Below are 16,481 nucleotides of genomic sequence, written 5' to 3'. Positions count from 1 at the left end.
TACTAGGTCTTATTTTCTGGGGATGTCTTATTTTAGGGGAAACAGGGTAACTACCTTAACATACATATTCATATAAACTCACGTGTAGATGGAGCTCAACTGTGATTCATCATATTTAAGAAATATATTAATGTTCATATTTAAGGGGAAAGGATTGTGAGGAAGAAGAGTTCTCTAGAAGAAAGGGAGGTGGGATAGATGTTCACGTATTTTCATAAGTGCATGGATGGACACAGTTTAGGACCCCAACGTTGGGCCTTTGATATCTGCTGGGGCTTGGTTCTAGGACCTTCCATGGATACCAAAGCCCATGGATACTCTGGTCTTATTATATACAGTGGTATAGTAAAATGGCACCCCTTATGTAAAATGGGAGGCAATTCAAACAGAGAGAGCCTGAGGATTTGTGAAATAGTGGGAGACTACAACAAGATATTATAACACAGCAAACCTATTTTGCTTTTTAGAATTTTTTTGAGCTTTGGTTGGTTGAATCCATGGATGCAGAACCAATGGATATGGAGAGATGACTCTATGTATTAAAAATTGCAAATCTGTCTTTCCTTGTCACATTTTTGTAAAAGCTAAACAAAGGAAGCAAATATTTGTAATGGGACATACTGGTGTGTAGAAGTAACAGGGGTTAGAAAGCTGATCTTTGGAACTGGAACAGAGCTGTGTGTATTCCCAAGTAAGCAGTCTTCTTGTTCATTTATTGTGTCCCACTCAACTCACTCAACTCAAGGTGTGTTTGCATTGTGGAATCAATATTGTTTGATACCATTTTAACACCACATGTATCTGGGTTTTCTTGAATGAAATGTTAGATGATATGTAAACCATGTTTGAATACATAGCCAGCTCTCCACATTTGCTGGGGTTAGGGCCACAGGACTTCACAAATAGGACCAAAACCAGTACAGTTTTCTTTGATTCCAGTCTCATGCCAGGTCCTCATCTTCTCAGAGAACTGTATCGAAGAGCAGGAAATGTGGTTAATGACACTAATACTGAAGCTGTGGGTTTACAGACATATCAAAACAGCAGCATGCGATAACATATAGTGAGGTGTGAATTTTGTGGCTGCTTCTGAGAAACTGGTTTTTCAGAATTGGAACAAAACACTTGGTTGCAATGAGCAGGACCTCAAGGGAGCAAAGTGCAGTTTTTTGCAAAAGCATTTCCAAGATGCTCACTGTGTTGCATTTGAAAAGGTTTGTTTAATACAGATGTCTTCCCCTTGAAGTTCAAAGGCTCCCCAAGTAATAATTTATAAAATTAACTCTCAATGTTCTCTCCTTGGGTGCATCTGTACTGTAGAATTAATGCAGTTTGACACTTATTTAACTGCCATAAATTAAAACTATGGATCTCAAGTATCTGTAGTTTGGTGAGACACCAGCCTTTTTTTTCACAAAGAAGGGTAAAGTATAAAACTACAAACCCCTAGGATTCCATAAAATGTCACCATGGCTATTAAAATGGTATCAACGTGCATTAAGTCTACATATAGATGCACCCTAAGACTAGATACTCTATCTGTAGATCTACAGTGTATCTACAGTGGCACGATCATAGTAGTCTAATATCACTTTAACTGTCCCTTCTCATAGGATCCTGACATTTGGACTTCCATGAGATATTCAGAATTCTCTGCCAAAGAACATTGGTGTCAACTTTCTACAAAATAACAAATCCCAGAATTCCATAGGATGGAGCCATGATAGTTAAAGAGGTATCACTGTGTGGACATTTCCCAAAAATATAATCCCATTTTAACTGTCATGATGACATCCTATGGACTCCTGGTGTTTGTTGAGGTGTTAGAGCTCTGTCTGAGAAAACCCCATCCCTAAATCCTAGGATTCATATGATGGAACCATAATAGTTAAAGTGGAATCATAGCACTTCAACTGCATGATGTAAAAATGCTCTCATCTGGCCTTTTCTCTTGACTTCCAAGAAGTAAATAATATAGATGGCAGTAAGAGCACAGTTGTCCCCAGTGACTAAAAGCCATAGCAGGTTTAAGCTGATATAAATAAATTAGTCCTAGCGCACGTTGAGCCTGATCTCTCCTTAGATGACTAAACTAAGGCTATTGTACTTTGGCCATAACACGAGACGGCGTGAATTCCCAAATAAAACAATCATGCTTGGGAAAGTAAAAGAGAGTAGGAAAAGAGGAAGACTGCATTACAAATGGATAAACTCAACCAAGGAAGGCATGGTTATCCGGAGTCTGTAAGACATGAGCAGGGCTGTTGAGAATAGGGTGATATAGGGATCTCTCATTCTTGGAGTTATAATAAGTTGGTGGCAGTTAACAACACAAACTGCTTAAAGTATTGGATTCTACAGGATGCTATGGATAGCTTTCTGTTATCTTGTCACATGATAGAATGGATAACTTCCTGTCCTTTTCTTTTTGCAGATCTTGACCCTTCTCCCCCTTCTGTTTATAAACTGAAGCCATCTTCTGAAGAAAAACAAGGCAAAGCTGCTTGCCTTTATACCGACTATTCTCCCAACCCTCTCAAGGTCGGGATCAGGAAAGAGGATGTGAAGGATGTCAATGGCTCAGTGGTTGTTGTGAAGGAAGACAAATCTGAGAAGGGAGCTGCCAGCTATGGCCTTGTTTTATGGGACAACGATGATGACAATTTTCACTGTCCTGTGAGCACAGAAGACCCAAAAGGTAAAATATGAGGAGAATATTGGCACACTGGTCAAAATCTAGCTTCATCCTTCTACTGTGTGAAATGGGCATTGTTCATTACCCCTTAAGCTCATCTAGTTTGGGTTGTCTGTCCCAATGCAAATCTGGAATCACTCTGGATTTAGGATGTTTATGCAGAATCTAAGGCCACTGTCTTAATAGTCTGGGAGCACATTTGCTCCAGTGAGATGCTCAGCATCTCACCTCTCACCCTTCTTGCTGGTCATCAGCAGAGGTGGCTGGCCATGATGACCAGGAGCTCAGATGAAGCTCTGTGGCCACCTAGAAGGAGAAGCAGGAGCAACACAGGCACAATTCATCCCCTTTCCCTACACTGATGAGTTTCCCAACACTTAATACATTTAAACTCTTTTCCAAATATTTCTGAATCGTCTTTCCAGCCCTAGGTAGGAGTGCCCAAGCCCAGATCATATGGGTCAACACTGAGAAAACTCAAAACTGGTCAATGCTCCACATCAGTTGATATGTCCTAGAATTCCCTATAATAGGAGTTTGAGATGGCATGGGAATTCAATTAGAGGATGCATAGCAGGAGATGTATAATAGGGGTATGAATTTGCAGGGTTATGGGTGTAATTTCTTGGTGGATGTTTACATTGCAAGAATATCGTTGTCATCATAATGTTCTTAGAAAATCTAAATATTATGCTGGAAACCAGAAGTGGAAGCCATCAGATGCTAAAATTATCTTGAAGTAGACAGGATGGCTCCATATGGTTGTCCCCAACTATAGAAAGTTTAATAAATGATTTTTGTGAGCATTGTGTAGGGAGAGGTCCAAAATATCTTGTTGCATAAGGAGTCTCAATCCCAATCAAACACATTACAAAATGTCAGAATACCATCTGATAATGCAGATGTCATAATGAGATCTTTTGGTTTTGGTATCTCATTCTGTGTTCCATGAAACCATCCTGGAACCAAATAACACCAACAAAATATTGAAAACACGTTTCTATATCTGAATTCAGTCTTGGTATGGCCATCATCAGCATAATCATTTCTCCTCCTTTTTAATCTCTCTCCAGGTGATTCAGACACCTGTTTAGAAGAGGATGGTGGCATCACTTTTGAAACAGGTATGTTTAACTGGGATAAAAAGTGGTGAATGTGTAAGAATGAAAAGAAATAAATCATTCAAGACAGTGGTAGGATGATACTATTGCTGTAAAATAAGAATGTATGCTGATCGTCTCCATCTTAACATCTTCCCATGACCTGTATTGTGTTTGCTGAATTCTGTCATTTGTGTTAAGCTAGAAATGCTGTAACTAAATTATTATGTGCCCAGGGCCCACTGTATGGCTACATGGTTACATACAGTAACAGGAAGTAAAGGAAAAGTAATGATCAGTCTAATGAGTAATGGAATGAGTTCCACAAAGTACATGCTGATTATCCCCTTTTTGAAATTCAAAATACTCTGAAATCCAAAATGAATGGCTGAAACAAGTTTTGTTTCATGCACAGAATTATTAAAAATATTGCCTAAAATTACCTTTAGGCTATTGGTGTAAGGTATCTATGAAACATCAATGAATTTCGTGTTGACAGTTCGATCTCATCTCTGAGGTCTACTTTACTATGTACATTTATGCAAGCTTAGGTATTCAAGTTTTTAAATAAAAAAACCCAAATCCTAAACTCTTCTGATCTTGGACATTATGGATAAGGGATATTCAACTTGCAATGGCTGACTTAAGAAATGCAGTAAAATGTTCTGGAATGAATTACTACTAAAAAGTAACTTAGTGAACTCAGGAGAATAAGTCTTGTTTAAAGGGACAGCAAAATATTTCTTATCCAAGCTGTCAAAATATAACAACTGTTTTTGCTTGCATATGAAGTCTATTCTCTAGTGACAGTTTCCTATTCTTCTTACTCAAAATTTCAGATGAGAGGCTGAATCTCCTTTCTCTCACAGTTCTGGGACTGAGAGTTATTTTCCTCAAGACGGTGTCTTTCAACCTTCTGTTCACTTTCCGCTTGTGGTCCAGATGAGGTGAGTTCGGGGCTCCTTGGGTAGAGGTGAAATTCTCAAGTGATGTTCACTGTGACTGGGTGATTTGGACAGGAGGACATTTCCCTTTGTGAATGCACAAGCTTGAAATAAGAGTTGGGATTTCAGAACAATCCTTCATGCCAGGTCTCAGTGAAAACCGATTTAGAAATAGGCAAGAATAAAGTAATTCTTCAAATGACTAGTAAGGGAATTTCAACTAAACACCAAGGGCGCATCTATACTGTGGACTGAATGCTGTTTGATACCAATTTCACTGCCATGGCTCAATGGTATGGAATAATAGAAGTTATAGTTTTACAATGCCTTTAAACTTCTCTGCCAAAGAATTCTGGTGCCTTGCTAATCTACATCACCCAGCATTCCTTAGCATTGTACCAATGCAATTAAAGTGGTGCTGAATTCAATGACTTCTACAATGTAGATGGATCCTAGGAAGATCACCTTGACACTATTTGCTTCAGAAAGTGTTGGCTGCTTCAGACAATGTTTTAAACAGAGCTCAGATGGCAGATCCTCAAAGATCTTTTAGCTGTGGATTCCTGCATTGTTACAAGACACCTAGTTTTCTTGCCCTGTGAAGGAGGACTTAAAATATTTTTTTCATGTTAGGAGCGACTTGAGAAACAGCAAGTCGCTTCTAGTGTGAGAGAATTGGCCTTCTGCAAGGACATTACCCAGGGGACGCACAGGTGTTTGATGTTTACAATTGACTTAAAATTTCACTCCCCTACTGAAAATGATCCCTGATTGTTTGGACTAACTCCAACCCACAAGAGAGTATTTATGATTATCTGATGTTTGCATGTTTCTAAAGTGGCCAGTGCTTCCAGAATAAAAAGATTTCTAGTTTTCCTGTGGAGATAATGACAATTTTCTTTCTCTTTATCTTAGTTTGGTGATGAAAGAAAGAAAAATGGTGACTATATCTGGGATGCTGCAAAGAAAATACGCACCTGGGAGCAAACACGGAGAAGAATGCTTGTACTTGGTCGGAGAGCTCCAGCATTCCCACATTTCTATACCAGCTACAGAGACTGTACATATTTTCTTTTGGAAAGGAATGCTTCCACTTCTAAATTTCTTCTTGCTGCACAGAAGATCCAAGCTGGGACGGAAGTTGTACAAAAAAGTTGAAATCCTGCTTTGTTCTATTTTATCATTGCTATCTTTTAAACATCACCTACTGAAACCTCTTGTATTTTTACTTGTTATTAAAATGTCTGTATTCAGATCCTTGTGTTGGTTACTCTTGTCATCAACAAACACCATCATTATTCCTCGTCAAGTAGCTTTGGCCGTTTTGACAACACTCATATGTTGCTTGGACACATGTCTTGGTTTTTCATTGCTGACATGTTGGGAGTATGTAATTAGTTGCCTGTCTTCATGCTTACAAGCTAAAATGCAGAAGATTAAAAGAAGAGATTAAGAGGAACAAGAAAAACAAGCAGGCACACAGTTCTAATGGATTTTTTTTGGTAGAGGAAGTTCCTTGGTGATGAATGAAACCAAGGAGGCTCATGTTCTCCTTAACATGTTCCTTCCCCCTCTTCCCAAAGGCAGGGGGACATTTTTTTCTGATTTTTCAGTTTTCTTCTTAATCAACAAAAACAGGAAAGCAAGGACAGCTAGGTTAGAGGCAAGAAGTTGTATTCATTGTAAGAAAAGTTGCGGTGTGGAGCTAGCATTACACATTAATTTTTATTTATACTCCGCTTTTTATCTCCACAAGGAGACTAAAAAGCAGCTAAAGGTGTACACATACATGTATGCACAAATAAACCTCTTGATCATTTAAATAAAATTAGATTGTCTATTATCAAAACATTAGATATGGGGAATAACTTTCTCCATCCATATGTTTTGGACTGGAATTCTCCTCGGTCCTTTCCAGAATACCTTGTGGACGGGGATGATTGAGTTGCTATACAACATCATTATCAATGGTCCAAGAGGAGGACCATATGCTTGCCAGCCCTGCACAGATTCTGATGATCATTGATTTATATTCTAATTAAATCTGAAACAATACATCAGTGAAACCATAACTGATTTTCTACCAGATCTGTGAGACTACAATACCCATCATTTCACCCAAACTATCTGAAGGCATCTGGTTGAAGAAGGCGTAGTTATGCATTTGTCTAACGTGGCATTATCCAACATCGTCACATTTAGTTGCAGCTTGACACATGACCCATTTTCTCAGATATTTTTCATAAGAAAGAATAATTGTAAACCAGAACTAAGTACTGAAGAAAAAAACGGGGGAGGTGTCCAAAGCACTTACTGTTTGTGTCAAATGAGAGCCCATAATATTTGAGTAATAGTAGGAACTGCTTTCACAGTTTCACTTCTCAGAAAACAACTCGGATCCTGGGCTGGATATATGATTAAATGACTAAGAATGTCTTAAATCACAACACCAAATGACTAAGAATGTCACTTTATGATGTGCCCTTTTCCCACCAGTATCAAGAACCAAAAGACATAATTCTTTCAAAACCCATTTGTGTAGTTCTTGCTGAGTTCAAGGAGATTTTTCTTTTAAGTAAAATCATACACTTGTAGCCTAACATACAGTTGGAAATTATGTATTCCTCCAGTTGCTGTTGGCCTGCAACTCCCAACAATCCTCACCACTGGCCATGTTGTCAAGGGCTGATGGGAGTTGCAGTACAACATTCAGATAGCTTTGCAATTGACACCTCTGGACTAAGTATTAGCTCCACCTTTACCCATATTTAGAGCAAAACATGGAGATTAGCATGACTAAGGGAATCCTGATTTTTATAAGGTTTACTGATTAATCACAGAGCTGGAAGGGACCATAAGAACCATCCCAGCCTCCCACCTCACCAAGCAAATAAATGAAAGCAAAGAACTTATAAGAAATTACCATCAAAATCTCCAAATGATAGTTCATCATCCCCCAAGACAGTCAGTTCCAATAGCTCTTTAAGCAAAGTAGCGCTTTCTAATGTTTAGGTGGAATCTCATTTTTTGTAATTGGAATCAATATGTTCCCTAGTATTTTGAGCAGTAGAAACACTCCACCATCTACATATTGACCACTAGATAAAATCAAGTGTTTAATTGTGAATTTATCTGTGTCATTGGGCATTAATCTTGCTCCAGTAAAAAGATGCATGCCCAATGAAATTTCCCATCTATTCTGCTTTCAATGTTACAAAACTGTAAGGACCATAAACTTGCTGTATATGGTTCATTGCCTGTATAATTCCCCCAACAGACTTTTAAAATACACATGAGTTAACAAACATCTGACTTACAAACGACTCATAGTTAAGAATGGGGGTGAGACAACAAGAAGTAACAGAAATCTGCCCCTTGGAAGGGAAATTCACTCCTGGAAGAATTATCATGGGGGAAAAGTATCTCAACTGAAGCTTTCTCACCAATTTTTGTTTCCACAGCAAGCTAGATTTCAAAATCCAATTATCACAGGGACAAAAAGTGAGGTGAAATCTTCTGAAATGGGGCACAGATAGCAAAACAAACACCACAGGAGTGTTAAACTTCCCTATGCTATCCAAAGCTAATGTGTGTGTGGCTTACGGATTAATCACAGAGCTGGAAAGGATCACAAGAATAATCCAGTCCAAAATGGATGTTATACTTAAAAATGTACCTGTTCCAATTTACATACACATTCAACTTAAGAACAAACCTACAGACCCTGTCTTGTTCGTAACGTACAGGGGAATGCCTATATTTATAATACAGCACAACTCTCTGCATCTGCAGGGGATATGTTCCTGGATTTCATGTGGATATGTGAAACCATAGAGAATAGTGAAGCCGATTGAAATGAAGGACTTCTGGCCCAATAATATCATAAAATCATGCTGAAAGACCTAGAAAATACCCAGAGTGCATATATTTTATTGGACATAAATAAATATAACCATGGATATCAGTCCAGTGGATATGGAGTTCCTACTATATGTGTATATATAATTTTAATTCTTTATTTCGACATTATTGGTTTGTCATTCATCAGTTTTATGAGTCAGGTCGCATGTTTCCTTTTCCCCTTTCAATAGGACTTATTCCAAAGTGCATTCTTACACAAAATTATTCTCATCTACATTGTATTTGACTTGAGATACTTTTACTAGTCAGAATTGGGGTGCAAAACTGAGAATAATGTCTGCAAAGCTATTTGGGGACGACGACTTTGGAGATGTCATATCAAAGTCAAAGGTTCTACTCACTGTCTTTCAAAAACTTAACAGAGATTATTTTTAACCTCCTTCAGCCAGCTGTTTTCCACCCAAAACCAAGTAAATGTATTTATTTACATTTAATTCTCAAAAATATCTTCCCCACCCACCCCCAACCCAAGCTGGCTAAGGCAAGAAGAAATAAGTGGGGCAGGAAGTGGAAAATGTGTCACTCTTAAATGGGTCAAAGCGGCCAACTATCTCTCTTCCATGATGTCACAGGTGTAGGAGCCTATCTGGGTCGTCTTTTGAAGCTCAGCCCACAGAAACCGCTTCCTCTCGAAAACAAGGTTGATTTTCACAGAGGTGGGGAGTTCCAAAGTTGAGGCACGTGCCTGAGCTCACATAGAAGGGCAAGGAGGTGGGGAGAACGTTAGACCGCAAAGTAGAAAGTGCTGCTCTAGGTTGAGCTGGAGACCGCAAAGATGAGAGCATTAATCCAGGTGCATCCGGGACAGAGGAGGGGAGGAGGCAGCTAAGTTTATCATCACCAAAGGCCTGCAAGAACCAAGAATAACTCTGTGGCTACTTCAGTTGTGGGTGATCTGTGTGTTTGAGAATGGGGGCAAACAGAGGCCTTCTGTTACCTCTTTGGACTGATCTATGAGCCATATTTGAATATTTTTCAATGTCTAAAATACTCACTACTTTCATCAAAGACTAAAAAGTATCTGTAGGCCTATCAAAACTGGCTCAATAAGTATAGCAACTGACCAACGTAGCAGGAAAAGTGAGAAACGTCAGCAGTCCCATGGCTTCTCCTCTTGGACATTTCTTTTTAACGGACAAATGGATTTCCCTTTTCTCTTAAACTGCCTTCAGGTGTGGTGAAAGCTATTTTTCAATTGTCAGTACTCAACTCACAGCTTAGTCAGCTTCTGTATAAGGAATAGAAAAGGGAGTGCCACCTCTTCCTTTGCTCAGACAGCAAAACTGTTGAGACAGCCATGTGATAGATTTCTTTAGCAAGAAGTCAGTTTACATTACCAGGGGAAAGAAAAGACAATATTTACATAACATTATGTTTTCCTCTTGCCCTTTGCCATAGTAAGGTCCTCCAGTATTTTTCTACTGATAAGGTCATTCTTTCCAATTTTATATTGGAAAAGACATATTTAGCTAAGCTATTGTTCTTGGGAGCAGAACCAATACAAACCATTTGGATGCCACAATGGTAGTATGTGATAGCCTTCATGCTATCCATGTAGAGCAGTGGTTCTCAATCTGTGGGTCCCCAGATGTTTTGGCCTTGAATTCCCAGAAATCCCAGCCAGTTTACCAGCTGTTCGGATTTCTGGGAGTTGAAGATCCCAGAAACTACTGATGTAGAGAATCTAGCTGGATGGTAGTTAAATCATTTCTGACCCAGAGTGCAGCCAAGTACCAGGCTCTTAAATGTGAAAAGTTAATAGCAAAGGTATTTCAGTGGCATAAATCACATTATACAGTCAAGTTACACCGTCCTCAAATATTTTTGACAAAATCCTGTATTTAGGGTGTCCTTTTTCTCTCACTGCGGAAACACAGCAAGTTGTGGTGAAACAAAGCTAGCAACTAGTGTGTATTTGTTCATGTAATTCTAACATGCCGTCTCATGCATTGCTCTTGGAGGTGCAGATATGTGATAGGGAACCAGTATGGTGGTAGTGGTTTAAGCACTGGACTATGACTCTAGAGACCAGAGCTCAAATCTCTGTTCGGCCATGACATTATTGGATGACCTTGGGCAAATGACACTCGACTTCAGAGGAAGGCAACAGCAACGCTATTCTAAATAAATCTTGCCATGAACACTCTGTGATAACTTCAGTTTAGGTCAGAAATGACTTGAAAACACTAAAAACATATCTGTGAAGGCTGTACTATAAAGCCTTCTATTTATTTAAAGAGGCTCAATAGTCAAAATGAGGTGCGAGTTTTGAATGCAGGTCACATGTATAAGAGAACTTAACATGAAATTGTGTAAAGTTGAGTTCTTAGGTTGCTGGATCCAGATTTACCAAGGGGGAAGGCTGTGGGGACATTAGAGAACCTGTAAATTAACAAACATCTGTTTTGCTTCTTGAAGCTATTGATACATTTTAAAAAATTCTTGGAAATTATGTAATCTCTGAAATTTGTTGTTAACAACAAAAAATGACTGATTATGGAATTGACAGAAGCAGGCACCAGAGGGCAGCAAAATAAAGGCAAAGATGGTCAAATCATAGTAAGGGAATGATGTAAGAACTGTTGCAAGTTAGAACCACCTACTAGCATTCTTAGCCAATTTTTGCTCTGATATAGATAGGCGTTTCCTTGTTTCGTTGTAGCGAGGGTAACTTAACTCCAAACAGTTAGGGTGACTTATATTATCACTATATTTACAACCCAGTTAACAATGGATAAGCCTGGTCGTTCTAGCAACCTTTGATAAAGGGAAGTATTGTCATCATGTTGTTGCAGATTAGGAAGACAATTGGGCGCAACAGAAACATGCAGTGTCAGATGCTGTGCTCAAATTTCATTTAAATAGCCGTACTATAAAAGACAGGAAATTGGGTGCTAGGGTGAGATTCAGATTTAGACTGTCCAGTCTTATTAGGCATTCGAAAGTTTTATGAAGTTGCACAACTTTAGTTAAAACAGAGACCAATGGTTAAGCTGGGATATCTTTCACTCACTCTTCTAGCCACAGTCCCTGAAATCATATTTTAGGCAGATGCAAAATTCCAGGATATTTATCAAAGGCTTCATGGCTTTAGGGGAAGCATGAAAGAGAGTGGAGAATCTCTTTCAGAAAATGGGCAAAATTCAGTTTCAGAGAATTTCTTGGCAGGTGAGGGCCCTCCAGCAGTGATTTAAGACAAAGACAAAAGGGCAAAACAAGAATAGCTGTCTATTAAAGCTCTTAGTTCTAGCAACTAAAATTTAGGGTGGACATCTCAATTTTTAAAAGATGGCCAAACAAATACAAAAGCTGGAAATTTTTACTATAAAGCAGTAATGTCATGGATAAGAGGTCAGGTCATCTGGGGAACCTGAGTAGCCCCATGGGCTGCGATTCCAATTCCGAAATATGATTACATCTCAAATCCAAACATTCAGGCTATTTCACCAAACACCACTGAGAAGATGCAAGAAATATAACAAAAAGAAGTTTATTGAGACTCAAGACAATTACTAGTTCTTTCATGGAACCTTTTAAATCTCATTCCTTTTTCCACTAGGGAACTAATCAGATGTTGCTCCCATTCACTGACTGAGCAGTCTTAAACCATCAAGACAAACCTATAATCTGCAAGGGAAAAAAAAGAAAACACCAATGAAAAGGTTTACTTTAAAAGTAGAACGTTTTCTTACAACATCAACATGGTAGCCCCTAAATGCTCATATAAATCTGAGAGAACAAGCCCCAAAAGTCTAGCAGAAGCTTTAAATAGTTAACAGCAAGGCCACAGACTCAACAACAATCAAGAGTATAAAACTTGGCTCACTGCAAAGGTCAATAATGTGTTGATTTAGTCACAGCCCTTTCTTACTCCCAAACATGGCAATGAGATGAAGCCAACTGCTGGCCTTCTATGTATAATGAAGTTCAACAGGAACAAGAAGCGGAAGATTCTAACAATCACATCAATCACACTCAAAGTACATCTACTTACTTATGGTAGCTGCCAATTGAACTAACCTTCTAATTCCTCAAAATATACATTCATATCATAGTTTTCATGCCCCAATTCTCCTACAAAATTGGGACTCAAAGTAGCTCACAATTTTAAAAAAACCCAGTAAAAGAACAGTACATGAAAAAAAATTAACATTTTAAAAAGCATACCTCAAAGTCCTTTTGAATCAGCCCACAAAATTGATAACAACCAAATGTAGGATTGTGCTGGCAAATAAAAAGTCAGCAAACGCTCGCTCTGGTGAGATTCCCTGAAATTCTGTTTTGTTCTGTGGATTGATCTGGATCCTTAAGCAAACTAAAAAGAAAATGGGAGAAACATACATAGTAAGAGATTGTTGCAGAAAATATAGAGGCATGATCAAACACCATTATTTTACCTCAGTTTTGCTTATTAATGTTTAAATATACTGTCTGAGAGTGGGACAGAATCTCCTTCTTTGGGGATTTTAAAATGGAGGCTAGATTGTTATCTATTGATAGGACTTGGGTTGTGTATAGCGGGGGGCTGTACTGGATAGTCCTTCGGATCTCTTTTAACTCTTAGGCAGCTGGGTAAGTTAAAGTTGGAGAAAAGAATATTGAGAGGTGACATGAGAGCCATGCTTAAATATTTGAATGGTTGTTACATCGAGGAGGAAGCAAGCTTGTTTTCTGCTGCTCCAGAGACTAGGGCACAATGGAGCAATAATAATAATAATAATAATTGGTCCATTGTGCCCTAGTCTCTGGAGCAGCAGAAAACAAGGTTGCTTCCTCCTCAATGTAACAACCATTCAAATATTTAAGCATGGCTCTCATGTCACCTCTCAATAATAATAATAATAATAATAATAATAATAATAATAATAATAATAATAATAATCTCACTTTATCTCAAAGCGGCTGAACTAAATTCCTGAAATGGATTCAATTTGAAGGAAAACAGATTCTACCTAAATTTTACGAAGAATTTCTGCTGGTCAGAACTGTTTGACAGAGGAATATGTCGCCTGGGAATGAAGTGAAGTCTCCTTTTCTGGAGGTCTGTAAATAGAGTTCGAATGGCAATATCTTGGATGTGCTTTTCTTGGGTATTCTTGCAGAATGGGATTGGACTACAAGGCTTTTGAGATTTCTCCCAACTCGATGTTTCTAGGCACCAGATCCCATCTAATCTTGGAAGCTAAGCAGGGTCAGGTCTGGTTAATAGTTGGATAGAAGATGACTGAGATATACCAGTTGCTGTCAAGGCACATAAACACATACACTAAATCAGTGGTTGTTGTATGTCTTTCGGGCAACCTCTGAGGATGCCTGCCATAGATGTGGGCGAAACGTCAGGAGAGAATACTTCTGGAACATGGCCACACAGCCCGAAAGACATACAACCCTGTGATCCCGGCCATGAAAGCCTTCGACAACAAATCAGTGGTTCTCAAAGTGTGCTCCGTGAAGCCCTTTGGGCTCGGCTCGGCTCGGCACAGCATAGAGGGGCCCTGTGGTTCCCCCTCTCCAAGGTTTCCCCCTTGCTTCCTGCTCCTCCCCCAGCTTTCCTTGTCACCAAGAGCCTTCAAAGGCCGGATGACCATCTGTTAAGAGTGCTATGATTGTGCTTTTCCTGCACGGCAAAAGAGGGTTGGACTGGATGGCCCCTGGGGTCTTCCACTGAAATACTGTTAAGTTTATGTAGATCTAAAAGTTTGTCCATGTCTGTGATATATGTTACGTATAATATAATATATAAACATTTCTTGCGACTCCACGAGAAACTTTTGCTTCAAAAAGGGCTCCATGGTTGAAAAAGTTTGAGAACCCTTACACTAAATTATTGCTTCTTGAAGTGTGAGTCCTGATCACAGATGGGGTCTCATTGCCTCAATGATGGTGGTTAAAAAAAAGGTAACAACAGAAACATTTCTGAATGTCACCCATTTACACAATTCTATTAATAACAACATGCAGTGTTTACAGTGCCGAAAATCCTTTGGTTGTACTCCACAAAAGGAATGTGTGATGCAGCAGCTTAAAAAGCCAATGGGATTTTGGGCTGCATCAAAAGGAATACAGTATCTATATCGAGGCAAGTCACAGTGTGTCTCTATTCCGCTTTGGATAGACCTCACCTGGCATACTGTGTTTATTTCTGGGCACCACAGTTCGAAAGGTATATTGACAAGCTGGAAGGTGTCCAGAGGAGTGCAACTAAAATGATCAAAGGTCTGGAGACCATGAATCACTGTGAGGAGCATCTTAAAGAGCTGGGTATATTTAGCCTGCAGAAGAGAAGGTTGAAAGCAGACATGATCAGAATGTATAAATATATGAAAGGGTGTTATTCTGCCTAGACGCTATCTAACTACTTGGAAAGTGAACTGGTTGTGCAGGGAACAGATGGAGGACACTTAGACAGTCAACAAGATTTACTAACTGAAAAAGGCTTCAACCCCATTCTCCTCCCAGGTGTAACTGGCACAGTCCTTGGAAGGGTGTTAAAGTCACTGAGAGAGGGGCTCTGAATTACTTAACTTCTCTGCTGTTTTTTCTCTTGTTGGTGTCTGTGCCTTTGGAGTAATGCTTGCTTTGAACTAACTCTTAATTCAACTTGAAATGTCTCTGACTTGTTCCAACATAACTCCATCTGGACGTGCTATTTTGTGAACCTTCCTGACCTTCTACTTGCATACTGCATACTGTTAATGTGTCTATTTGTTTTATTGTGTTTTTATATTGACTTGTCATGTTATTATCTGCCTTATTTGTTTTGCACATATTATTCACTGTATTTATGTATTTTGTATGCCACTCTGAGTCCTTCCGGGGCGATGTGGCAGGGTATAAAGTTTGTTATTATTATTCCTTGGAAACAGACGGGAGAGCAATGAGTCACTGACCAGGAGGTCATAAGTTCGAGGCCCGCTCGGAGCTATGTTGTTCGTCTTTGTCCTGTGTTAAAAAGGCATTGAATGTTTGCCTAATATGTGTAATGTGATCCGCCCTGAGTCCCCTTCGGGGTGAGAAGGGCGGAATATAAATGATGTAAATAAATAAATAAATAAATAAACAAACAGAGGCTGGATGGCCATCTGTCAGGGATACTTTGTGCTTTTTCTGCATGGCAGGGGGTTGGACTAGATGGCCCATGTGGTCTCTTACGCGGCTGAGGGGGAAAAGGAAAGGGTCTAAGGCTGTTAGGAATTGCGGGAGTTGAAGCCCAAAACACCTGGCCCAGGCCTGAGAAACTGTGCATTCTATCTACCCCCACTTTCCCCCTCTTTGTGCCACGAATGCTCCCTCACCGCCTAAGATGAAGCTGCCCACGGCGGAGATGAAACCCGAGAGGAAGGAGTTGAAGGGAAATGTGCCCACGCCGAGGCAGTAGCCGAACTGCAGCGCGCCTGTCAGCATGACGTAAAGCAGGTAGGCGTCCAACACCTTCAGCCGGCTCGGCGTCCCGCTGCTGTACTCGGCCAAGAATCGCCGCACGACGGAGCCCACCGAGTTGGCGCCCGAAGCGGACGAGGCGGAGGCCGCGCCTGACATCGCGACGGAGGAATTGTCTCCTGGTTTTCGCCTCAGAGCCTGACCGCCTGGGTGGCCGGAAGCGGAGGAAAACCCCTTCCGGCTCATTCTGGGAAGCGCGCGTGCGCAGAAAGCGGGTCCACTCCTTCGACGCATGCGTAGTATCAGCATCGTGCACAAGCGTGGTCATTTTAAAGCCGGGCGCGATGGAGCGCCTGCGCAATAAGTGTCACGCGCTGGTATAGAATCAAGATGCTGTTGAAGAGCTGTATGGCGCATGCGTATTACAGTCATCCTTACGCA

General features: G+C 39.9%; 2 protein-coding genes across 2 annotated transcripts in view; one reads left to right on the top strand and one right to left on the bottom strand.

The window, feature by feature from the left end:
• LOC103281669 (T cell receptor alpha chain MC.7.G5-like) overlaps positions 1 to 5,994 on the top strand; it is a 79,888-nt gene extending 73,894 nt beyond the window's left edge. Inside the window, exons 4-7 of the mRNA XM_062958050.1 lie at positions 2,435 to 2,698; positions 3,769 to 3,819; positions 4,635 to 4,742; positions 5,655 to 5,994. Coding sequence (XP_062814120.1) covers positions 2,435 to 2,698; positions 3,769 to 3,819; positions 4,635 to 4,741 — 422 coding nt within the window. The 3' untranslated portion in view covers position 4,742; positions 5,655 to 5,994. The remainder of the gene's footprint in view (positions 1 to 2,434; positions 2,699 to 3,768; positions 3,820 to 4,634; positions 4,743 to 5,654) is intronic.
• A 6,140-nt stretch (positions 5,995 to 12,134) lies between these two features.
• dad1 (defender against cell death 1) lies at positions 12,135 to 16,364 on the bottom strand. Its single transcript, XM_003229552.4, has 3 exons — positions 15,956 to 16,364; positions 12,828 to 12,975; positions 12,135 to 12,287 (listed from the first exon to the last, which is right to left on the bottom strand). Exons 1-2 carry the CDS (start codon positions 16,347 to 16,349, stop codon positions 12,845 to 12,847), a joined length of 525 nt encoding a protein of 174 aa, XP_003229600.2. The 5' UTR covers positions 16,350 to 16,364; the 3' UTR covers positions 12,135 to 12,287; positions 12,828 to 12,844.
• Positions 16,365 to 16,481: the final 117 nt, after the last annotated feature.

This window comes from Anolis carolinensis, chromosome 6 (genome assembly GCF_035594765.1).
Source record: "Anolis carolinensis isolate JA03-04 chromosome 6, rAnoCar3.1.pri, whole genome shotgun sequence".
Taxonomy (NCBI): domain Eukaryota; kingdom Metazoa; phylum Chordata; class Lepidosauria; order Squamata; family Dactyloidae; genus Anolis; species Anolis carolinensis.
The sequence above is the reverse complement of the archived record's forward strand: the minus strand, read 5'-3'. Positions and strand labels throughout refer to the sequence as shown.